The 25,076-nt window shown below is 38.6% G+C and overlaps 1 protein-coding gene across 2 annotated transcripts in view; it reads right to left on the reverse strand.

Moving 5' to 3' along the window:
- Positions 1–25,076, reverse strand: part of RPS6KA5 (ribosomal protein S6 kinase A5) — a 45,428-nt gene that overhangs the window by 10,382 nt on the left and 9,970 nt on the right. For both annotated transcript variants that reach the window (XM_063117960.1, XM_063117961.1), the window contains exons 2-10: positions 18,693–18,764; positions 16,637–16,855; positions 15,223–15,338; positions 14,612–14,719; positions 12,545–12,628; positions 10,241–10,344; positions 7,667–7,817; positions 6,491–6,652; positions 988–1,113 (exon numbers count right to left, since the gene is read on the reverse strand). In XM_063117960.1, coding sequence (XP_062974030.1) covers positions 988–1,113; positions 6,491–6,652; positions 7,667–7,817; positions 10,241–10,344; positions 12,545–12,628; positions 14,612–14,719; positions 15,223–15,338; positions 16,637–16,855; positions 18,693–18,764 — 1,142 coding nt within the window. The remainder of the gene's footprint in view (positions 1–987; positions 1,114–6,490; positions 6,653–7,666; positions 7,818–10,240; positions 10,345–12,544; positions 12,629–14,611; positions 14,720–15,222; positions 15,339–16,636; positions 16,856–18,692; positions 18,765–25,076) is intronic.

Below are 25,076 nucleotides of genomic sequence, written 5' to 3' on the forward strand. Positions count from 1 at the left end.
GTTATGCCATATTTTTCTGCTTGAGAAAAGAATGAATATATTTATACACAAACAGCACACTCCTGTGTATGTTTACTCTAAATATTTCCAGGTAAATGCATATAGGATTGGAGCATAAGCATTCTGCAATTTAAATAATTTATCTTACAATAGTGTAAATTGAGAATATCGGGCAAGCAATGCTAGTATATGTGAATGTTCAAAACTCACAAGAAGATTAACATCTTCACAAATACAGTTTATTCCTAAACATAGTATACAAAGTCAACAGTTATGTCGCTGCTTACTTAAAATTATAGTGCATGAGGTTCTGTAATCTAGGAATTTGGAATCTTTTTGCTGGCTCAGATCCATAACTTCAGGACTCCTCTCTAAAGAGCATTATGCGCAGCAATGGGCTGTGCACAAGGAACTCTACTACCAAACAGAACGATGACACTAATAACTTTGACCACCCTAATCACTTGTTGGGGTAAGAGGGAGAAAGGAGTACCTAAGAATCAACTCCCCCCGCTGATGTCAGCACTGCAGGTACTAACAGTGAAGGCCGCTTATACAATTGTGAGCATCCGTAGCCAGAGCATTATGTACATTCCTAGGTGCCAAATGCAAGTCTGTTTTCCTTGCACTGTACCCTTTAGTACATTTGAAAATACATCCAAAGTGTTAATCTGCATATAGGATTCTGTTTCTGCACATAACTTACTCTTGTAACATGTGTGTCTTCAAATGCATGAGTCCCCCAAATGGATGTGTGCACAAACACTAGCCATGGTAGGTGGATGTGTACACACACATTTGTGTGTGAATGAGTGAGGCACCACCCTCCATGTGCAAACTAGAGTTCCGACATAAGCCATAATTAGCCAAAATGCAATCCTTGTACGCAAAGCAAAAAATATTTTTAGTTCTTTTAAGCCTTTGATCACAAAACAGGGAATCACTCTATTCATTAGGGCATTCAATAGATAGTTAAGGTCTGTTTACCTTCATCATAACACTTCTGGCAATACTTGTAACTCCAGGTCGGTCAATTTCTGCCAGGAAGTGAACAGGATCTATAGTGGCTGCATTCCGTTTAAATAAAATAGAAGGAGCAACAAAGGAATATCCCTAAAGAACAAGAAGAGAAGGTATCTGTCATGTTTAGAGGTTACAGTTTCCATATTTTAGCAAAAATTCAATGACTACAGTAATCATAATTCAGAAAGAAAAAGTATAATCAGCATAAAAAAACCACCAAAAATCATTATAAATGATGCAACTCCATATTATCACTACAGAGGAAAACTGCCTAAAAGAAATTGTATGATATTCTGGTGTTTTTTTTAAAAAAAAAATCAATAAAAATCGGGTGGGGGAGGAATCTTTAAAAAATGGCTCACACCTTTTTCACTGGTGACAAAGGTTCATACTTCAAACTGGCTAGCTTCCCAAGACACCTATAGGTATCAAAGAAGTTTATATTATGACTGGGCAAATGTCAAAGTATTTTTCCTAATAAAAACAAGTTTGATATTTAAAAAAGTCAGTGGAATTACCTTGAAGTATTCCATGATTTTCCTATCTACATGGAATTATTTTTATCTTAGATATGAACATACATATATTCCAATTTAAAAAAGCTAATTTGTGCTCAGAAACAATTCCAGTGTACAGACTGTGTGAGTTCAGATATGAAAACGCACATTAGATGTCACTCATGTTTTCTGTTTTCTTTTCTTTTTCTCTTTTTACGTTGCAGAATTGGACCCAGACAATTGATTCAGGCGATGAATACTATCAGTGCCAATCTCTTCTGCAACAGTAGGATTTGGAGGCGGGGAGAGATTCTCTTGCATAGCAGAGGACACAAAGTCCCACTACTGCAAAAGCAGTTCAAAGACATGAAATATAATTGAATAAAATGACTTGGATCCAAAAAATAGTTAGTAGACCCCTGCTTGTACAACGGGTTTTGACACCTGATTTTCACTGCAGAAACCTATGCCCCTGAAAAGCTGCTAGTGAAAGTAGGAAGGACAGAAGTATTTCTAATTCATAAATGTATTTTCGAACTATGAATGTTTTGCATGTGTTCATTCATAAAATTGTCCTGTCCTATTTCCACAACAGTCTGCAAATTGTGTATTTTAATTCAAACAAAAAATCATTTTTGAGCATATTTTGTTATAAAATAAATATCCCAAAGTATGTATTTCTACATGTATTTTATCCTAAACCACCTTTTTTTTACACATTTCGTATGCTTTTGATCAGCAAAATGGTAGTACAAAATTTGGAGAAGTGCGAAATCTGAAGGATACTACACTCCATTCTGCACATTAGCCTGGGAGTTGTGAATGATCAGGTAAATTCATATCAGAATCCACAAATTCCTCACACACCCCTTTCTGAACATCAGGAGACCCTCCACTGTATGGGAGTCGCAGCAGGAAGGGGACTTGGTAGAAACTGGGAGGGGGCATCTTGCATGAGCAGAAATGCCTTTCCACTCACACGGTTCTCCTTTGGATCAAGTGCATGTTACTCTGATTAATGCCCGTAAATCCTGAACATCACTGCAAAATAGAACAGAACTCTCAAAAAGCTATAAAGGAGAATTAAAGCAAAAGAGTACAAACACACTTCATGAATGAAAGAAAAGTAAAGAAAAAAAAACTGTAACCAAAAAAAACTGTAACAAAAAAGTAATATTTGTATATTTTTAAAGCTCCAGTTTACCAAAATAAACATGCTTTGAAAGGTATTAAGATAATTGCATTTTAACTTTAAGAATTTTATTTGGCGTATTTGGGTCAACTTTATACAAAATTTAAATAAAGTACCGTATTTCTTCGATTCTAAGACGCCATCGATTCTAAGACGCACCCCATTTTAGAGATATTTATATGGGGAAAAAGTATTCTGCCATGCATGGGGAGTGGATTGCAGCAGGTAAGGGAAGAGATGTGGCCAATTCTGATTGGGCCAATGGATTTGGCGCCACAGGGCTGGGACAGGTTAAAAGTAAGCCAAAAACGAGGCACTTACCCCTAATGTCGCAGGCCCACATTGCCTGGTGGGGTGGGCCCTGCCGGGCAGAGGGTACCTACCGGGGGTGGGGGCCAACTGGGGAGCACGTGCAAGGGCCCGGAGGCTTTACCAGCTGCCACCACTTCTTAAGGGGAGCAGGAGGGGGTCGTTCGCGAGGCGCCCATCTTTGGGCCAGCTCCAGCTGCAGTAAGGGGCCTCTTCCAGGCATGGTTAGATGGGCCATGGAAACTCCCCGAGGCATGAAGGAGCCAGCCGCACGTGCACTGCCGCCTCTGGCCCAGCGGTGGTGGAGAGACCCCCCTGCCCCACAGGCGCCCCGGGCTCCTCTCCCACACGTCGCGTGAGAACGGCGCAGCTCTGAGTCCCGGAGTGCGACCCACCCGCACCCTGGCCCAGCAACTCATCTCCCAGGCGTCACCTCCACTGCACAGAACCAGCAGCCGCAGCTGTGGCAGAGAAGCTGGCAGCGCCCGCCCGCCTCGCACAACCCGCTGCGAGCCCTGCAGCACCTGCCCGTCCACCCCAGCCCCATGTCTGAGGCGAGGCGCGCGCCAGGCCCGACCCGGCCGGAGCCGCATAGCCATGCCCACTGGGCCCAACCTAGCCGGCTGTGCTCGTGGTGCGGCGGGCGGGACCTGCTTAGGGCTCGGAGCTCCGTTGGCGCATGTGTGAGCCTGGTTAGCTCTGGGGAGCACAAATAGGCCCAGGGCAGCCGCGGATTGTCACTGAGGCCCCCAATCAGGCCACACACATTCCCCAGCCTACATTGTGACTGTGGTGCCGCTTAGGCGCTCAACAAGCCCTTGAGCTGCCTGGGCATCGAGAGCAGGGGGGAGGGATAATGGCGCACTTTGCAGATGATTCTAAGATGCCATCGATTCTAAGACGCAGCCCATTTTTAGAGATGTTTATATTGGGGGGAAAGTGCGTCTTAGAATCGAAAAAATACGGTAGTTATGTCTACATGACATAATAAAATAAATAAGTTTTATTTATGCAGTTAAACCAGTAGCTTTAGTAATATCCATAACTTTTAAAAATGGCTGTGTTCAGCCTCTGGGCTTGTGCATTTCCCTGTTCCCTGATGTCCAGTGTGGCTGCAAGGAGGAGAGCAGAAGCTTCCACTTGTTTTAGGTTAGCTATAGATTAGCATGTTGTCCGAATCCTAAACTATGATTAAGCCATACTGCAGTTTGCTGAAACAAGCCAGCTTCATTAGTCATGGTTTGAAGTTGGCATGTTTCAAACAAACCATATTGAAGATAAATCACAATTTGTCAGCTTCAAACGACATGACACAGTTCAGTTAATAAAAAAACATAAGCAAAACCTGCAATGGGGAGAAGGGTGGTCATGAGCAGGGGTGTGGGTAGTCTAGGCTTGTTCTGTCATGATAAACCAGTTTATTGCGATGCCCGACCACAGTCATTAAATTGCCACTTGCTCCAAAACAATATTTTAAAATATCACCTGTTTTATGCAATTTTACTCAGATATAAATCCCAGTGTGTTCAGTGAGACCAAATCTGAGTCAGTATATACAGGATTCCTTCCTAAGACTGCAGTCCTAAACACACTGTCTGGAGAGTAAATCCTACTGAACCCATTAGAACTGAATTCTGAGTAAACATACTTAGGATTGCTCTGCACAAGTACAGATCATTATATCTCAGAAGATCTCCAGTGGCAACAGGCTTTAAAATATTTTAAAGATGTTTACAGATGTTGATAAGGCAATAGCATTACCTTCTTGCTTAATATATTTCTCCTATTTCTTTTCTTACAGTCCTTCAACCACATCACTGAAGAAGTATTTCACTTGTATTCTTTTCTACCACGTATAGATTTAGGCCCATTTCATATATTTCAAAATAGACTACATGAGTCTACATAGTTGCCACAGCTATGAAAGGGAAATATGAGACAGAGCATCTACACTGACATCATATACTCCCAGGAGACTTACTCTCAAGTAATTTCTGCTCCTCAATAATGGGAGGAAATTGCATGAGTAAGAGAGGCCTTCTTTGAATCACACATTGACATGGCTAAGATGTAACTTCCTCCATGTGGATGTGATGACTAGGCCATTTTGCATAATGGGTTTTTCTACACATGAACAACGGCAAAGCCTCTTAGGGTCATCAACCATAATGAACTTGAACCACAGAACTTTATGAAGCTTGAGTCAAGCTTCTTGAGACTGTAGATCACTTTGGCTGTTTTGGGTCTAACTAGCTTTTGTCTCGCCATTGTCACTGGCTCCTCCTCCTCCTATCACTATAACACTTCTGCTGTCTTCCCCAGATTTTGTCTATATAACTGAGCACTTCTCGTATGCAGTTCATAGACTGTAATTTATACTGTCCCAAGCTATTCACTTCCTTATCCTGGATGCCTTTCTGTGGTTCCCAGGACCCACCAATATGCTACCTGCTCTTCAATTCATACCTGCCTTATCTCTCTAGATTATCTAGTGGAAATTGATTTAATCATACCTGGCTTTATTATAGCCTCACTTAGATGCCTCAGACACTCTCAAAAAGGACCAATGCTTCAGAAACCAAGATAATCTGAGATGCCCTGACTGTGCAAGGCGCATGGGAACTCCACAGTGCATGACATAGCCCACAAACAGATTTTCCTGCTTTCTCCTATTATTTTCCAAGTGCAGAGATTAGAGAATTTCTTTCTTGCTCATTTCTTTTGAAGTTCATGACACTTTAAGTTTTAGCCCTTTTAATCACTATCTGAGTGGAACTACCTGAGTGGTACTACAGCTCTAAAATAATATGTCTTCCCAGTGTACATGGGATCAAAATTTGGTCTTCATCATTCTCAAATATTTAACCGAGGTTCCATGCATCCTTTTCTCAATGACTATTTTGAGCTGATAGCATACATATTTATAATCATGTTTGTGTTATCTTTTGTTCAACCTGAACCCATTGTTTGCCTTTTTGACATTTCTTTGCAGATTATCAGCCATCAACAAAATCAATGAGCGTATGCAATGCTGCTACTGCGCTCCAGCTGGTTCCACTGCACTTGTGCAACAGGAACTACCGCTTCTGACAGTAATCTCAGAAACAAACAGGAATACTCATTTCTGGAACAGGACAGGTTAGTGGAGCTCCCTTTTACAAGCTCCATTGACCTGCCCATTGCAGAAATAAGCATTTCACTCATTTCCGTTTGCTGCAGGATCCACCAGCTTCCTCTTGTGCTATGCTAGCAGTGAATACTGTCCAATATGCCCCCAACAACTCCACACTGACCATAACTTTCACTGTTGGGCACAAGCTTAATGCAGACCGTTTTTATCAAAATGTTGTCTCTTCTAATACTAGCAATCTTCAATGACTTTAACAATCTTCTGAAATATCACTGTTTTATTTAATTTCTAAATGATCTCTCCACAAGTTACTAATAATAGTATTATACAGAAAAGTACCTGGAAAAGCTTGTCTGCAGCTTGTGGAGTGGTTGCTGGAGAATATGTTGGGTCCATCTCTGTAAACTCCTCTGCAAAGTTACTGACATCCAATTCATCACGAATTACTGGTTTAAATGGAGCCGACACTTTTTTGGCTGCCAAGTCATTCCAATTTATTTTCTAAATTGGAACATTAAATTAAGTTTAGAAGAGAGTGAAAAAAAGAATGAAAGATAAATGTTTCAATTGCTAATGCACATTGTTCAAGAAAGCTTGATAATGACATAGTGCAACATATGCATGTCCGTTCAGAAGTAAAACTAATTAAGATTAATGGGACTTACTTCCAGGTAAGTGTGTATAGAATTGCAGCTTAAGGCTTCATTAAGGTACATTCATTAAGCCAATGCTGTCAAATATAATATGCAGAAGAAGCAATCAAGGCTTTAGTCTCCATGTTGAAGGAAGTGCACTTATTTATTGTTCAAACTTTATAATTAACATGTTCATTACTCTTTGCCCATTGTACTTGTGCCTTCTTAACTATATATGATTTATATATTTCTTTTTCATTTTTAAACTGTGAAAATATTTTTAAGTTGATCATGACTATAATTCAAAGAGATTCTTACAGAAGTTGAAAGTGTGGGCAATGCCATTGATGAAAACTACCATATATCATACATAAATGCTTACATCAAGACAGTTTACTAACCATATAGCATATATAAATGTTTACATCAGTGTAAGTGATCAGTTAATTATCCTGAAGTATAAATCAAGAGAGGCACTTGAAATAAAAAAGTAATAACAAATTCCTAACCTGGATTCCTATAAAATATTCAAAGCAGTTATCAATGTATTAAGAAAAACATTAAATATTTAGAATAAATAAATAAATCACAATTAACATATCCATGAAATATACAAAGTAACAGCTCATAGCACCATTATAATATACCAGTTAACTGAATTCAGAGCTCAGCACCATCTAACAGTGAATGCTCTGCTGAAACAGGTACATCTTGAGAGCCTGGATAAACATAGGAAGAGAAGGAATTTGGGATCTCCCCAGGGATGACATTTCAGCATTTTGGTACCACCTCTTTCTAATGCCTGCCTGACTTAGTTCTAGACAAAAAACATAAGTTTCCAAATGCAAAATGGACCCAAAAAAATCTAATTTTGTTTCACCTGAAAGAAGGGATGTTGTTTGATCTCATCAGCACCACTCGAACCACAGCCCAGCCTTTTCTTTGGATCTTTCATCAGAAGAGACTGAATTATATCTTTAGCTAAAGCAGTCATTTCTTGGGGATAAGGAGGTTCACTTTTTAATATTCTCCTGAAAAGGGACAATAGCTAATTACTTTGGAAAATCAAAACGAACTAGTTAAATGCTCAGCAAATGGTAGTTGTGTATACAGAAATGTGGTTATACAATGGTAAGAACAGCCATAAACTACATCAGACCACTAATCTATTTAGTTAAGGGGTGCTGTAAGGGTGAGCTATTCTACCTGCTCCCCCACACACACACACACACCTGGAGACTTTAAAAGCATGGCTGGAGCTGAAGGTTGGGAGGTGCTGCTTCAGGAGGTGAAATGCTGTTCTAACCAAGCTTCCCCTCCCCCTTAATCAGGTTTGTTTTGCTGTACACTTGTATTTAGTATATTTTTGAATATTATTGTGATATTGTTGATTAGGATATTGTTAAATATTGTTGTAGTTTTAATTTTTGTAAACCGCCCAGAGAGCTTCAGCTATTGGGTGGTATAAAAATGCAATAAATGAAATGAATGAAATGAAATGTTGAACTTCTTTCAGTTAGAGACCAAAATTCCATTTTGGAGAAGCCCACAGGGGACACATTCAAACTGTGAGCAGGGCAAAGGCAAAAGGGGACATACCACAAATACCAGCATATTTTAGTCTAAACATTTTACTGTTATTAAGCATGGTTATGGGATATTTTAAGAGACATTTTAATTTTTAAGAATGGGGAAAAACTGCACAAAAGCTGGGAAACCACCAAATGATCAGGGGAAAGGGGCATGACTGTCAAGGGAAACCTAGGTCTGAGATTCTGCATCCCTGATCTTGCCCAAAACTTTCTGGAGAGCCAGAGTAAAGGCACAGGCAAAGGTTTTGCTACTTGTCCTACTAACCAAGATCCTTCAATTTGGTAATATCAGAGATTGAATTTAGAATTTCCTCAAGCAAAGCATGCACTTTACCACTTAATCCAGCTAATCCTCCTGAAATAAAGTGTTAAAATGTGATAACAAAGGCTCCTAGATCATCTTACAAGGATCAATATTAAACACAGTTCCTGCCCTCAGGCTTAAAGGACATGAGATGCAAGAACAGGGACTGAGAGGAAGGAGGGGGAAAGCATGATGGTGATTCTTGATTCAGTTTCTTACATGGATGGGAATATAACTATTTTGGAACCAATTAAACTCAGGTTTGCACTGCATCTACTGTTTTTCTAGGCTGATTCTCTTTTTTTCTGCTCTCTGCAGTTTCTCTTTTTTTGAGTTCAAGCTTAATCTGGTTCTTCGTCCTATCCCCTCAGGGCAAGATGTTTCCTCAGACACATTCCAAGTGGCAGTTGGGAGAAGGAGGGACCACCACTTTTGAGAGAAGGAGGGACCACCACTGGAAGCTAGATGGTGGCAGTTCATCAAGTTGCATCTGCATCTTCGCCTATCCTCTCCGAGCAAAATGAGGATGTTTACTGAATTACTTTAGAAACAAATAAAACTAAGATGTGGAGTCCATTTCGAAGTAGAGACAAAATCATTTTTATGATGCCAATGCATACATTATAGTTCTCTGCTCAAACAGAACACATTATATAACAGTTCTGCCCAACACTAGATTTTTTTTAAAAAACGTATAATTTTCTATTGCAAGAATACGACCTAACTTTAGAAACAAATAAAACTAAGATGTGGGGTCCATTTCGAAGTAGGACAGAATCATTTTTATGATGCCAATGCATGCATTATAACTCTCTGCTCAAACATACATATTACATAAGAGTTCTGCCCAACACTAGATTAAAAAAAAAACTTTAAAAATTTCCATTGCAAGAACACGACCTAACCCAGTAAGCTTTTGAAATTTTAAGTTGAGAGAATGTTGAAGATCATGGGGAATGCCGGAATATAATCCATTTCACAAATAATGGATGAATGCATCCTTGCTGCTTATCTAGTTACTAAGTAATAGCTCCTTGTACAAATGTAGCAATGAACTCCAAACGTTATTAGTATTGGAAGGCACATTTTATAGTACAACCAAAATCCTGATTAGAAATGTTTTAAGTTTGAAATTTTTGTATAACCAGCAAGGATACATCTACCCACTGCTTATATAATAGGTTAATTTATAGCTTATAATCAAGAAAGAAATATCAACAGGATCACTCATGATACCAAACAGAATCTCCAATAGGGCATTCAGAAATTAATCAGATTCAAGAAGTATTTGAGGGTAGACCATCTTAATGTGTCCATTATACCTGTGAAGGAAAGAGCAAGGTTATACCTAAACGTACGATAGTCTATTCATGGCAATGGAATTAAACAAAAATCTCCATATCCTGACAAACTCTGTGGTACTGTTTGTAACATCTTTTGTTGTACTCTGGTTTCAACAAATTGTTAAACCATGTGGACCATACCAAATAATATTTTCTTGAAAGACAGGGTTAAAAACTATTAAACAATATGCAGTGCAGCCAGTTCTGTAACTTACCTAGATATCTCAGTTTGTGAATTTCTCTCCCCATCAACTGTAAAAGGTGATGCTCCAGTTAATAATTCATACATAAGAACACCTAGACTCCACCAATCAACAGCCTATAAAATAATCGCTATATGTTAACGAGACTAGAAAACAACACTAAGCCAATACAGTTGTTTAGCAAATAACAACTAATTAGGCAGCTATTTTAACATCTTGTAGGTAAATAATGATAGAGGAATGTCTAAAATAGATGTAATTTACAAACAGATGTATACTTTACAAATGGATGTAAGCTATAAAACAAAGGGAAATTATTCACCTTAGATTGTGGAGCAGTATAAACATAATGCTCCTAGTCCCTTAAACATGATTAAGAGATTGGGATTCATTGGCTGCATTGGAACATAATGGTAAAGAACGGTTTACTGTTAGGAGAATGAGCCTAGGCAAGCTTTACATTCACATGCTCCATGCTCCACTCTGCTTTTCCAGCAAAGCCACAAGATCAGAAGCTTACAATTTCTATTTCAATTAACTACAGGTTAATGTAATGGTTGAACCATAACTGATGATTATTTTTACCTATGGTTAGTTGAAACAACCTAGCCCATGATTTGAAATGGGCTTGTTTCAACTAACTATAAGTAAAATTGCGTACAGTTTAGGCCAGCCTCCCATGAGGTGGGGTAAAGCTTCTATCAGGTGATGGAGCAAGCAAACTGCACTGCTTCCCCTGCCCCCGCCAAGACAGCTGACCGGCACTGCCTCCAATTAGTGTTTCAGAGAACCCTGGCAGCCTATCTCCTGCCATGTCATTCGTTGCAGCATGAGGGGGGCCAATGGGGCTTTCTGGAGCAGCCGCCTCCCTTTGTTTTGCTAACTGATTCCACCAGCCGCCTCTGGTGGAATCAGTGCATGTGTGGAGGGCCGCAGTTAAGGCCTTGGAAGGCACATCTGGCTCTCAGGAATCAGATTGCGCCCCCTAATGTAGTATAAGGCAGTTTCATATATAATTATATCTGAATTATAACAAAGCAGGAAACTATTTTGAAAATAAGTTTGGCCTGTGTAATAATTATTTTTATTTTACTGTTTCATTCAACTTTTAATCTTATAAGCCCATCTTCTGGTAAGATCGTAACATTGGCACAAGCAGCAATTCATCCCATCACATCAACAATAGCCTCTACTCCTGCACAGCATCACCATGTTAAATGAGAAACATAGTTTATACTGTATAAATGTTTTTTGGGGGGATAGGGTTCAACATCTTGTATAGCTTCTTTAGAGTTCTGGCTGATTCTGATTGAAACCTGGAATAGAGTCACTGCCCCACTGAAATCAGAGCCACCAGCCTCCACTACTGTCAGTACAGTGGTTCTCATGTAGCATGGTGATGCTGTGCAGGGGTAGAGATTATTGTTGATGCGATGGAATAAACTGCTGGGCACAACTGGGAAACCCAGAGGGCCAGATATGGCCCTGGTGTTAGGTTATGCACCCCTATAGTACAGTCCATAAGTGCCACAAGGGTTAGCACCAACCCGTACCAAATAATAATAATAATAATAACAACAACAACAACCCGCCTCTCCCTCCAGATCGAGGCAGGGTACAACATAAATGCAAATGCCATAAAATATATATAATTAAAACATTTAAAACTAATACATTATTAAAAGCAGCACACTGCATCTTAAAATTCAACTGGGTAGGCCTGCCAGAAGAGATCAGTCTTTATAGCTTTCATAAAATCTGGAAGACTGTTAAATTGATGAATCTCTCCCAGCAGGTCATTCTATAACCTGGGAATGGCAGAGGAAAAGGTCCTCAGGGTAATAGTTGTCAGGCTTGTTTTTGTTGACTGGAGTAAATTCTTCCCAGAGGACCTGAGTGTGCGGGGTGGATTGTATGGGAGAACGCGATCCTGCAGGTAGCCTGGACCCAAACCATGTAGGGCTTTAAAGGTGATAACCAACACTTTATACTTTGCCCGGATTTTAAGAAAGCTGTAAGTCACAGGGTGGTGCCCTGGAATAGGATCATGACGCAGATATGGGGGGAAAGGTACTGATTGTGGCACAACAGGCTGAGCTAATCCAGGGACTGAGCATTTAAGAAAATACAAAGTTTGTAAGTTGTAAAAAACTAATTTTATTTACTGCTTTTACTATGATAAACTCATAACGACTTCCATTTAATTTAAATTTGAAAGATATTTAGAAATAGCTAATCACTATACATATTCCAGAGATTTTATTTTGATCAGAATTCTGTTAGTTAGTGATAAACAAAAGATTAAACAAAACATACTTTATCATGTCCCATCTCTCCTCCTTTGACAATATCCGGAGCCATGTATTCTATAGTGCCACAAAAAGAATATGCTCTCTCATTCTGAAAAATGAAGAGACAAAACATTACCCCATACACTTACTGATATCAAAATCACAAGAAAAAAATGAGAATAAGAGCAAAACTGACTAACAGTTCTTAGCACTTAAATATTCAACACGAAGTGAGAATTCTCTAAAAGTTTCCATCAGTGGTTTCCATTTCACTGGTGGAAAGACACCTTTTGACTGACGCCTAAGATAGTACTACTTTCCATATTATAAATATTTCAATTGGGACGGGATATAAACATAAGAAATTTCTATATTTCAAAAACTTGTGTCCTCTGAACCTACAAAAATTGCATCCACTGACATTATCATGAAAAATAACACTAGGAGTTAAGTGTGGCAAAACTATCAACAAGTACTTTATAATAGAAATGATGAGAAACTAGGTGCTTAATATTAAAATTACTGTATTTACATGTCTGTAGAAGGAAGCCAATGTAATATAAGGACGAATTCATGTATCACATTTTTGTAAATCATATTACAGGCCTATATTGCAAACCTACTCTACCTATAACATTTGATGTGACTTTGAGGCTAAAGAAAAAAACATTGTTGTACGTACAATGTATGAAGCATACCATGGAATTAATTCTTTTGAAAGAGATGAGAAATATGCTTTGTGAAAAACTTTTAAAAACCATAAAAACCATAAAAACACTGCAATTTAATAAAAAGCCACAGTTCAGTGATTATTTTTTCATTATCACCCGATCTACACTGGTAGCCCTATGAACAGAGTGTTGCCATCTCTGAGCCAAAAGCTTCCACCTGATGGTAAGTACTGACAATCATTTACTGTATTTGAGAAGTATATTTACCAAGGCCGGATCTACACTACTGCTTTAAAGCGCTTTATAACAGTTTCAACAACTGTATATGGAGTTTGTCCTGGACCCCAACAGTTGTCAAAATTGTTATAAAGCGCTTTAAAGCAGTAGTGTAGATCCTGCCCAACAGAAAGTAATTAAACAGCTAAAACATGGGAGAAGTAAACTCTAGCCTACCAGTGGAAAAAGGCAGAATAGCGTAGGAACATCATCACAGACAAAAAAAGAAAACAATGCATATGAATACAAGTACAAACATGAGTTGCCTAGAGTCTTCAGAGAAAACAAAGGAATAGGTTTGAAACAGATAAGATGAGGAAGTTTATGGGTTGATGCAAACAAACTGAAATCTTGTCCATCTTCCACTTATACAAAAACCCTGTCTCTCTCTCCCCAAATTCATTGTTATGCATGACAATGAATAATTTTAGTGAAGAAAAACCTACGGAAACTCCTAAACTCAAGGTCTGAAACATGGTTTAGGAGCATCGTGAGGTTCATTTTAATCAGAGTTAACAGTCAAGTCTAATGAAGTAGAGATATGCATATACGTGTATGTGAGTGAAGCGGGGCAGGGGTGAGTTTGAGATGCACATACTGGCTAGGTTCAGGCAACACTACAACCCTCACTCAAGGTTGAGTATGGGTTACGTGCCACAAATAAATACCCAAGTAAGTGTGGGTTGTCACTGAAGCATGAGTTCTTGTTAAACCGTAGCTTGTTGTGTTGTGTGAACCGAGCAGCGCAAACCACAAACAATCCACAGTTCACAACCCAACAACAAACCATGTGTTCTCCTCATGGATTGTTTGTGGTTAACAAACCATAATTTGTTAGCACGGCTGGGTTCACACGACACAACAACCCACGGTTCAACAACAACCCACAGCTCAATTGTTGGTGCCAAAGCATCACAATGACAAACCATATTCAACACATACACAACCTTGAATGAGAGTTGTCATGTTGTGCAAACCCAACCACTATATGATAGCCTAATTCTGATCCCTTTCCCCCAAATAAATATTACATCTGCATCAGCCCTATGGGGCAAATTGTGTGAAGATTTCAATGAGAACAAATATTTAAACTTTTTTTTATTTTCTGTCCCATTTACACAACCACTTGATATACAGCTACTCACTTCATCACTAACAAATTCCTTACTCAAGCCAAAGTCAGTCAGCACCACATGGCCATCAGAATCAAGAAGAATGTTCTCAAGTTTTATGTCACGATAAATAATTCCCAACTGAAAAAAAATATTAAAATCATTATATACTGTAAAGTATATTAAAGGGTGCTCATAGATTGGCATCTAACAGTATCTTACAAATATAAACTATGTTAATTTAGTAATATAATAAGTATGAGGAAATTGTACTTGATCCCAAAACTATACATTTCACATGCAAAGTCAAAGTTAAGCCTAAAATTACTAGAATCTAAACAAGTATGATTATTCACATTAAAATGCCAATGACTTAAGAACACGGTAATTCTGACAGTGCTTATGGTCCTTCGGCCCAATCTAAAACATGTTTTCATGGAATACAGAGCATAATATAGATAGTCTTATTACATGCACCCATAGGCTTGTGCATATTTACAAGAGGCCTCCTTCACACCCCAACATATTGCATTCAGCATGTTATAATTAATGTTTATAAAATCAAAGTCTAAGTCTTTTTTTCCCTTTTGTCACACTTAACAATATAACAGAATTTCTCATGAAAGATGAAAGCATGGTTTTACCTTGTGTAGGTGTTCAAGTGCCAATACAATCTCCCCAGTGTATATTCGTACCTCGTCTTCAGTGAATCTTTCTCTTTGTGAAAGGTGAGTAAAAAGTTCTCCTCCATTTATGTAATCTAAGATACAAGAATTTAAATTATTTCGTATTTTACAGTAGCCTTAAATTATTTTTTTGAAAATAGAAAGCAATATCATCCATACATTAATAATCTTAAACTTATAGTCCTTCAAGTATGGGTCTGCTCAGCAACAACTTCTGTTATTGCCTTTGTTATTGTTGCTGGTTTTATTGTTGATTTTTATTGCCATTTTACTGTATTCATGTTTTTATGAGTTGTAACATTTTAACTGTTTTTATATATTTTAACGGCCTTGGGAAGGTAACCAAGAAATATTTAAAATAAATACTTAGATGAGAATAGACCATATTAAAGAAAGAAAATTTGTAACTAAAACTTGATGAACTCAGGAAAAGCTGCTTCGGGAAGAAGGGATTTTAAGTATAAAGGCAATGAACGCATAGCACTCAAAAAACACTCAAAATCTCCTCAGCAGCTTCTTCCACTGATGGATATCTAATTACGTGTTTGTTCACACCAGCACTGGGGGACGTGGGTGGGGGGATGTGGAGCTGAGAAACAGAGATTGAGGGAATGGCTAATCAACTCACTCCTTACCCAAAGCAGCTTTGCCTGCAAAAAAGAGGGCCTTTCAGGTTCAGTTACATGTGTTTACGTGTAACCTGTTGCCAAGCCTTAACAGATGCTTGCATACAGTTATGCACTGATAGGGTGACCATATGAAAAGGAGGACAGGCTCCTGTATCTTTAACAGTTGTATTGAAAAGGGAATTTCAGCAGGAGTCACTTGTATATATAGAGAACCTGGTGAAATTCCCTCTTCATCACAACAGTTAAAGCTGCAGGTGCCCTGCCCTCTTTTAAATCTGGTCACTCTAGAATAGCTCCTGCACCTTTAACTGTTGTGATGAAGAGCGAATTTCACCAGGTTTTCTATATACACAAATGAGACCTGCTGAAATTCCCTTTTCTATGCAACTGTTAAAGATACAGGAGCCCTGTCCTCCTTTTCATATGGTCATCCTATGCACTGAAATATATCTAGCAGCAAACCAGAAACCAAAACTCACAAGTTACATTGTTAAAGGGAAAGATTCAGAAAAGAGAAGAGAATTTCATCCTTGTCTGGACGTCTTTAACATTTGTGAAACCTGCACTGGGGCATGCCAGTACTGAAGACAGAAAGCTTACCTAAGCAGCCACACATTTCACACTGATTAGATTGCATAAATACAGTTTTAACACATGCAACCTTCTGATTTGTCTAAAAGTACTTATGGATGCCTTCAGTTCAATGAAGACACGTCTTCATTATTTTTCTTAAAGGAACTTACCCAAAATGAGATGAAGCTTTGTGTCTGTCTGGAAAGCATAATGCAAAGTGACCAAAAATGGAGACTGTCGAATGTGTTCCAGTACTTGTCGTTCAGTCTTTGTATGTTCAGTTGTTTTGGCTTTTTGAATTATTGTTGCTTTTTTCAATACCTTCATGGCATACAACTTGCCAGCATCATGGCCACTTATTTTCCTCACCAGAAATACCTTTCCATAGGCTAAAGCCAAAAGTTTTACACAGATATAATAGATTAAAATATAAATATTAATATGAGCAATTGGGGATTATAGTATTCAATCCCTATCACATTTCCAACATTACAATTAAGCAAAATGCCCAAATTAAGTTACTTCCAAGAAAACAATAGTAGAAAATAATGACTAAAATAATGACCCAACATCATCTCTTTAATGTATTGACAGAAATAAATTATTTTAAATTGTATTGGAAGCAGTGGGGTTTAGGGCTTTGCCAAATCAACCTTCACACCTTCTAATAGCAAACTTAGATGGAGGGAAGGGCCAGAATGGAGTCAAAATGGGGCAACTGAGAGAGAGAGAGAGAGAGAGAGAGAGAGAGAGAGATTAGCATGCAGAAGAACATTTTTTAAAAAACTAAGGCCATAGCTAGACCTAAGGTTTATCCCTGGATCGTCCAGGGGTCACACCTGTTCATCTAGGTGACACACAGGGGATCAGGCAGGGGTGAACCCTGGATGATTCCAGGATAAACCTTAGGTCTAGCTGTGACCTAAGTGGGCACACACCCACAGCCCTCAGAAAAGCTCAATTATGGCTGTGCCTGCTCAGTGGCCACAGAATGCTGAGTGAAAGTTGGAAAAGAAAAGCAAAAAATGGTGTGTGTGTTTTAAAATGGAGTATCCCAGAGGAGGGCATGGCTGGAATCTTGAACAGAAGCACTCCTGTTAGAAGATGAAGATACACTGCAAAGTTTTGTTACACTCTCAAAGAATAAGTGAAGCCAGTGCTCGCAGGAGCTGAATAAACTTGTCTTCAGGATTCAGCCAGCTCCTAGAAGCTCCAGCCAAGTGCACAGCCTGGTGCAAAGCCTCCCAGATCAAAGTGGTCGGTGGAGGACCACTCCTCCACCTGGAACTTTGGTGGCTAACTGGCTTCACTGTTCACTGGGTTCCCCCCAGATGGAGGAAAGCAGGCTGAGGCTTTGGCCTCAGCCTGCTTTGAGAGGGACACAGGCTGATCTCCTCCCACAAGTGCTTGGTAGCCAGAGCTGGGGCTTCAGGTAGATGGCCAAGCTTCGCCTGGGGATCCATGGGCCAGATGGGCTGAGCTGGCAGGCTAAAATGGCCCATGGACTGGAAGTTGCTTTTCCGTTCTGTAGTTAAGCCAGTATTATCATCAGCATGATTTGAGGACTGAGCTGGGGTGGGGGCAGCTTGCCTAAGGCAACCTACTAGTTCATGGCAGAGACAAGATTCAAATCAGGGATTTCCTGATTCAGAAAGTTTCTTAGTCACAACACTGAAGATTCTACTATTGATTTCCAACCAAAAGGCACTGCGCAGCTGTTCCATCTTTTTCTTGTTAATATTTTTGTAGAAAGAAAAATATGAAAGAAGCAGTGGAAAAACATGAGAGATACAACTGGAAGACGATAACACCTGGACACACACACCCCCAATACAAGTCTGTGAATGAGGAAGAGTCATTGCAGAATAAAAAGCCTCGCCTGAAAGCACCCTTACTCTCAATATAAATCTGGAAGAAAACATTTGTTGTGTATAGATTGCAAAGGCTCCTTCCAAGCAAATCTATACCCTAAAAGACTGCCCTTTCAAAGTGAGAATGAAATGTGTTCCAATATATATTAATCAGTATCTAGTTACATTTCATTAACTGCATACCCAGCATTTTTCACTAGAACATGATCCTGAAAGTGTAAATATTTCAAAGAAGCTGAAATGCTCAACATCCCCAGCCCATCAAACTATAACAAATTTACATTTTTAAAAAAATCTATTTGGTGAACATTTCGAAAACTTGCGTGTTTCATTAATAAAGAAAATGAATTCTTACCTCCTGTCCCAAGAACTTTCAGAAGTTCAAAGTTCTCAATGCCCACCTTCTCTAAATGGCCTGTCAAGTTTGCTAAGAAAACATAAAAATATTCCAGCATCAAGGTGGTAGCTTTGTAAGACACACCAGGACAAACAAGACATTATGGCAAATATGTAGCACCCACAGAAAACAGTCTAGCTCTCCACTCACATAGAATCTACTAGAACTTAGCTTGTATTGAGACAACACAACATGCCAAGTTTCTCTGCAATCAGTAGCTAGTGATACAGAGAAAGAGAAATGTAGAATGTATAACAGTACAAACAGCATATTTACCATAATGTATAGAGTTAGTCTGCAAATTAACTAATTCTCCAAAGCATAACTCTTATTTTGTTTCAAAAGATGAATTCAAGAGAAATATTTGACTTTTTTAATCCTGTTTTAAAATTATTTTCAGAATTATATAACCTATCATTGTAGGTATTTTACAAAGCAAAGAGGCACCATAACAGCAATATTCTACATGAGGCAGTGTAAATAATCAATGCCTATGCACACCAATAGTAGCTGACATATTTAATACTTATCTTTTTCAGTTTGTGGTGTACTTCAGGGTTGTATGCATTCGCACAACCACTCCCCCGAAAAAAGACCGTGAGTTCTTTGAGGGTTGTTTAACCCTCGTACAACCCACAGCCACTCGGTTCAGATGATAGAGTAAGCCATAGTAGCAGCTCTAATATTCAAATAGCCACTAGCACACACCGCAGCCCACTCTGATTTAAATAATACGCCAGTTTGCACAATACAAGAGCCCATGGTCTAACTAAGCAACAATGGGTTGTTGTTGTTGTTATTATTTGTATCCCACCTTTTCCCCAATACTAGGATTCAAGGCAGCTTTACAAAATTAAAACATATTGTTTTTAAAATATATATTACTTGTAAGTTGTCTTGGGTGTGCTATTTGTTTGGTTTTTAAGAAGAGGTGGGATATAATTGAAGTTTACTTTTGATGACAAATGTACTTTGTATGCATATTAATATTAGTACTAATATTGTTAAAGTAAAGCTGGATGCTCTTTTGCACTAGCAAATATGAAACAATGTTGTTTCATAGCTTTATTTTAAATTATTTCTTTTTAGTAGGTAATCATGCATAAAAATATGGTATTTTTCCCACAATGTCAAAATTACAGAAAGACCAAGAGATTATTTTCTACATGGCCTTTTTATACCATATATTAAACATTTAAATGTAACTAAAAATATTAAATGACAAAAAGGAGTGAGGTGATTCCCTATTGACCCTATAAGTTCCTGCATTGTTTCAGAAGGTCCCCCCAACCCTCAGGAACAGATTTTCAGAGGACTTAAAGTGCTTTAGAGGAAGGAGGAAATTGGAAAAAATCACTTCCTCCTCTGCCCCTGCAGCGGAGGAAGTGTTCCACTCATAGAATCTTTGGGTCCTTATGCTTAAAAGCTAGCACCTTACTTTCTTGTCTTATTTGGCTTTCCCCACTGTTTAATTGCCTACCCATTGTTGTTTTGCTATTACAAATTATCATTTTAATTTATAAACTAATACACCTGCATCATCCCCAAGTCTGAAAGAATGCCTGCCTTAATTTTAGATGGTCCCATTTCACTTCCAAACTGACAAGCACTCCCCAACCAAGTTCACTATTAGAGGAAATAATTGTATCGGTGTGAAGGATAAATACAAACCATTTACAAGACTACAGTTTAGATTGAGTTAGTTTTGTTAAATCCCTGTTTAAATAAGTCGGGTACATTAGCCATGACTTAAAGTCCAATTGATTTCAATTGGAACTAAGCACAAATAACTTGGTCTGAATCAATCCAATGTCTTAACAAAATATATATTTAACCAAATCCCTCCAAAACAACCATCATGATTTTGTAGGCTCTGCCAATGAATAAAGCTACTTAGGGTGACCATATGGACAGGAGGACAGGGCTCCTGTCTCTTTTACAGTTGAATAGAAAAGGGAATTTCAGCAGGTGTCATTTGTATGCATGCAGCACCTGGTGAAATTCCCTCTTCATCACAACACTTAAAGCTGCAGGAGTCCTGCCCTCTTTTGTATCTGGTCACTCTAGCTCCTGCAGCTTTAACTGTTGTCATGAAGAGGGGATTTGATTTCAGCAGGTGCTGCACGCATACCAATGACACCTGCTGAAATTCCTTTTTTCAATACAACTGTTAAAGATACAGGAGCCCTGTCCTCCTTCCCATATGGTCACCCTAAAGCTACTTCTTGCAGTTCATAATAGAGCCAATTTGCATGTTTATTTCTGAAGTGGCCAGGTCCTCACATTGTGCATTTACCACCACATTTTCATACAGGAAATCGTTACTGTGAAACAGTTACCATATGAAAAACTGAAGAATTACCACATCAGAGGAAACACTACAAAGGAAAGGTTTTGAAGTTTATTTGCCTTTCACGATCAGACTACTATGGTTTTCTAACCAACCATACAACTATTGTAACTGCAGCTGACAGTGCTCAGTTGGAAAAGGATTAGATTCCCTTATGTGTGATTCCATTCTGCAGGATTCACATATATTCATTTAGCTTTTGTAAAAGGAAAACAGAAAGAATAAAAATTATTTCTAAGAATCTCTCGTGATTTTGAGGCACTGCCTGAGCTAGCCGGGATGACTATGAATACAGGAACTGCTTATCCTACATGTTCCTACTTGGTTTATTCATTAAAATCCTTGGAATTAAGACTTCATGGGCATATGATTTGTATGCTATTATAGGAGCACATCAGTAGTGGCCTGACATCTATGAAATACTAGCAGGTATTATATTAATTATATGTATGTTTAACTCAAGGGGTCCTATAGTGTTGAACAAGATATCTGTCCTGTCCTGGATTAATTCATGTGATCAGCTACAAGTATAATTTCAATGTCATACTGTAAAACATGCTTTTATGTAAGATTTGAGGTAGTACAGGGTCATTTAAGCACAGAGGGAAAGAAGGGAGGGAGAGTAAGTAAAAGGAAAATGAGACACTAAGAACAAATCGATCCAAAGTGCCTTTTAGCACTTCAGCTCCATTGAGAAAAGTATAATAACAATTTTGAAATGTAGAAATATTAAGAAGCTTGGTACTCCTTTGGAGACTGAAGAAGTATATAAACAAAAATTTAAAGGGAGAAGCAGATGTAAACTCTGTTTACATAATACTTACTGGATAATTTTATGTTCTCCACATCAACATAAAGCAGAATATAGCAGTAACAGTTAAATTTTTAAGATGGTAACTATGAGGGGAAAATGTAAGGGAGGAAGTTTAGCATTAAAAGGGTTAATGAGTGAAATATATAAAATATTGCTAGAGGAAGGGCAAATGGATAGTGCAGGAAAAATGGTATGGGAGACAGATTTGAAGGTACAAATAGGACGACAGAGCTGGGAGGGACTCTGGAAACAAAGAGTGTTGAGAAGTATGTCAGTGAGAATAAAAGAGAACTATTTTAAAAAAAATTGGAGGTGGTACCTAACCCCGATTAGATTGAATAAGATAAATAATCAGCATTCAGCAAACTGTTGGAGAGGATGTCGGGGGGGGGGGGGAAAGGAACGTATTTACATATGTGGTGGGAATGCAAATATGTACAAAGATTATGGAAGATGGTGTTTTTGGAAATTGAAGAAATAGTGGGAATGAAGATAGAACAAACACCAAAAATTGCATTACTGTCACTATATGAAGATTTAAAATGTGGAAAAGAAATTAAAGAATTGATATCGAGTTTGCTGACTGCAGCACGATTGATGGTAGCTAGGAACTGGAACATTCAAGGGGAATATTCTATTGAAGAATGGTACAAAGAAGTATGGGATATAGCTATTAATGATAAATTGACTTGTAATATTAAGTGGAGGAAAGTTATAACTAAAATAAACGCGTTTGAAGGAATTTGGAAACAGTTCCTAATATTTGTGTTTTCTAAGGGAAGTGGGAAACTGCCAGCAGAAGACAGTATGAGATTTTGGAAGCAGGAATAGATCCCGAGGTGGGGGGTGCACTTATATGTTAAGAATGATTATGATTATGTTATGATATGTTATGTTATAGTCAATATCTATTCAATATATATGTATTCAACATTTACTCAACATGTATGTAGTATGTTGTTGTTGTTGTTGTTTCTTTATTGTAATGGTGTATGTTTAATTATGTGGAAAAGCAATAAAAATTAAATAAAAATAATAATAATTTTAAAAAAGATGGTAACTATGTATTTTGAAATTATGATTGGAGAACTCTAACACCGGATAGTATGTTAATAGTGTGCTTTTCTCTCACGTGATCTCTCTCTCTCTCTCTCTCTCTCTCTCTCTCTCTCTCTCACACACACACACACACACACACACACACAATTGAAATACTGAGCTATTTTGTACAAAAACAAGATTATGAAATGATCAGAGCCAATTAGAATAGCCTGTCTGACCACTCTGTATTCTTGTCTTCAGGAGGGAACAATCCTATGTCCTCTGAAAACTGTCTGGGGAGACACAAGATTGCACAGAAAACTATGCTCCATGCTCATCCCTATCCTTATTGTAACTGGCGCAGAGACAACCATGACAGCTATCTCCGCACTCAGAAAATGGAGTGCAGAGACCGTGTGAGTGTGTGTGTGTGTGTGTGTGTGCATTCCCAGGGTGGGGAGGGGAGGAGACCAGGGCAGCTACATTATGCTTTTTCCTATGGCTGTCCCAGCCTTTTTCCCTCCTTCTCCAAGGCACTGCTGCTAGATGGACAAAACTACATGGAGGTGAAGATCGCCTCCGCACTGCTCCTGCTCTGCATAGAATTCCTGTTGGCCTCAAAGTTCAGAGGCTGATGGGAATCGTGATAGGATTGCATCCTAAATCTTTTACTGTATTATCAGCCTTGTAAATAAGCTCACAAAAGTTTGTTGGAAGCTGCCACAGGAGGGACAGAAATCCCCATCCCCTCTTGCAATAGCTTGCCAATGCCACGTTTCTATGGTGGGTGCAGAGGAGGAAAGGATCACACCATTCCTCCTCTGCCAGCCTCACTCACCTGCATTGAATTCCATGTGATTTCCTGCATGCGAGTCCTTGTCAACTCTGGCTACCACACAAGTATTTAAAATACAAGGCTGCTCTATATAGTCTTATAGTGTGTTTAGTTCACAGAAATAAAAAGACCCCCCCAACACATATTTGACTCTAAAAGCAAGCGTGTTCTTCATCCTAATATTTGAATATTTTCAGAAAGTAAGAGAAGATTCTGAAACATGTATTTGAGTTAAATATTTGAAACAGTTGTCACTCTGTAAACTTCAACATGCTTAATTTCAACATACTTCACTTAGGAATCACTGGATATCAAGCTTCCTTGCAATTATCAGGGTGGCAAGAGTCCAACTAGCATTTTTCAAAGCATGTAAACATATCTATTTCTATTAGAGCAACAGAATTAGTGTCAGAAGAGGTATTCCATGAACCACTGAGCCAAGCACCTGAACTTTTATCCCATTGCATGTGTGTTCATCAGTACATACAGCATTGCACCAAACAAAATAAGCTGAAAAGCCAGAGGCAGTTGGTACCTTCAAAAGGTATTCTGCCTATTCTGTCAAGCTATTCACATCACACTTTCCCTTGGCTTAACCCACACAAAGTTCCTTCTATATACTCCACCTTGGAATCCCTTATTAGCTACAGTGGCTAAATGAAGCAGTACGTTCAGAAACAATATACTTCTCATTGCCAGATGCTGGAAATTGGAGATAAACAACAGTAAAGCACTGTTCCCTCATGCACTGCTTGTAACCTTCCTCAAGCATTTGGTTCACTACTGTCTGAAACAGAATGTGGACTAGATAAAAAACCAAGTGACTTGCTCAAGGCAGTAAGCAAAGTACAAGGCCAAGATGAGATCTCACAGCCTTAGCAACATTTTTCAAATTATTTGATTTTTTTGTTAATTCCCTCTCAACATTCATTTCCCTCCAGTTCATTTCACCCTCCAAAAGTGTATTCTCCCACAATAAATCACAAAACTATTTTCTCTAACCTGTCTGTTAGCTCTGTTATCCTTTCAGTATCAACCCAGCAGCTGATCCTTTATTGCCTCAAACATTATTGCCCAAAACCTGTTTTCTCCGCTGTGCCTCCAGCATAGAGGGGCAGAAGAACAAAGGCGCTGTAATTTTTAGATGAGGCAGCTGGTCAACCAGCAACTGCTATCCTCCAGTGTTAAAATGAGCCAGACTACCTCCACCACTCACCCCTCTGCCACACTCTGTGTCCAACAATGTGGCATCTCTACAGCTCTCAATATCATATGTAGGGACAGACAGAGGGTGAATATTGT

Source organism: Elgaria multicarinata, chromosome 2 (genome assembly GCF_023053635.1).
Source record: "Elgaria multicarinata webbii isolate HBS135686 ecotype San Diego chromosome 2, rElgMul1.1.pri, whole genome shotgun sequence".
Lineage (NCBI taxonomy): Eukaryota > Metazoa > Chordata > Lepidosauria > Squamata > Anguidae > Elgaria > Elgaria multicarinata.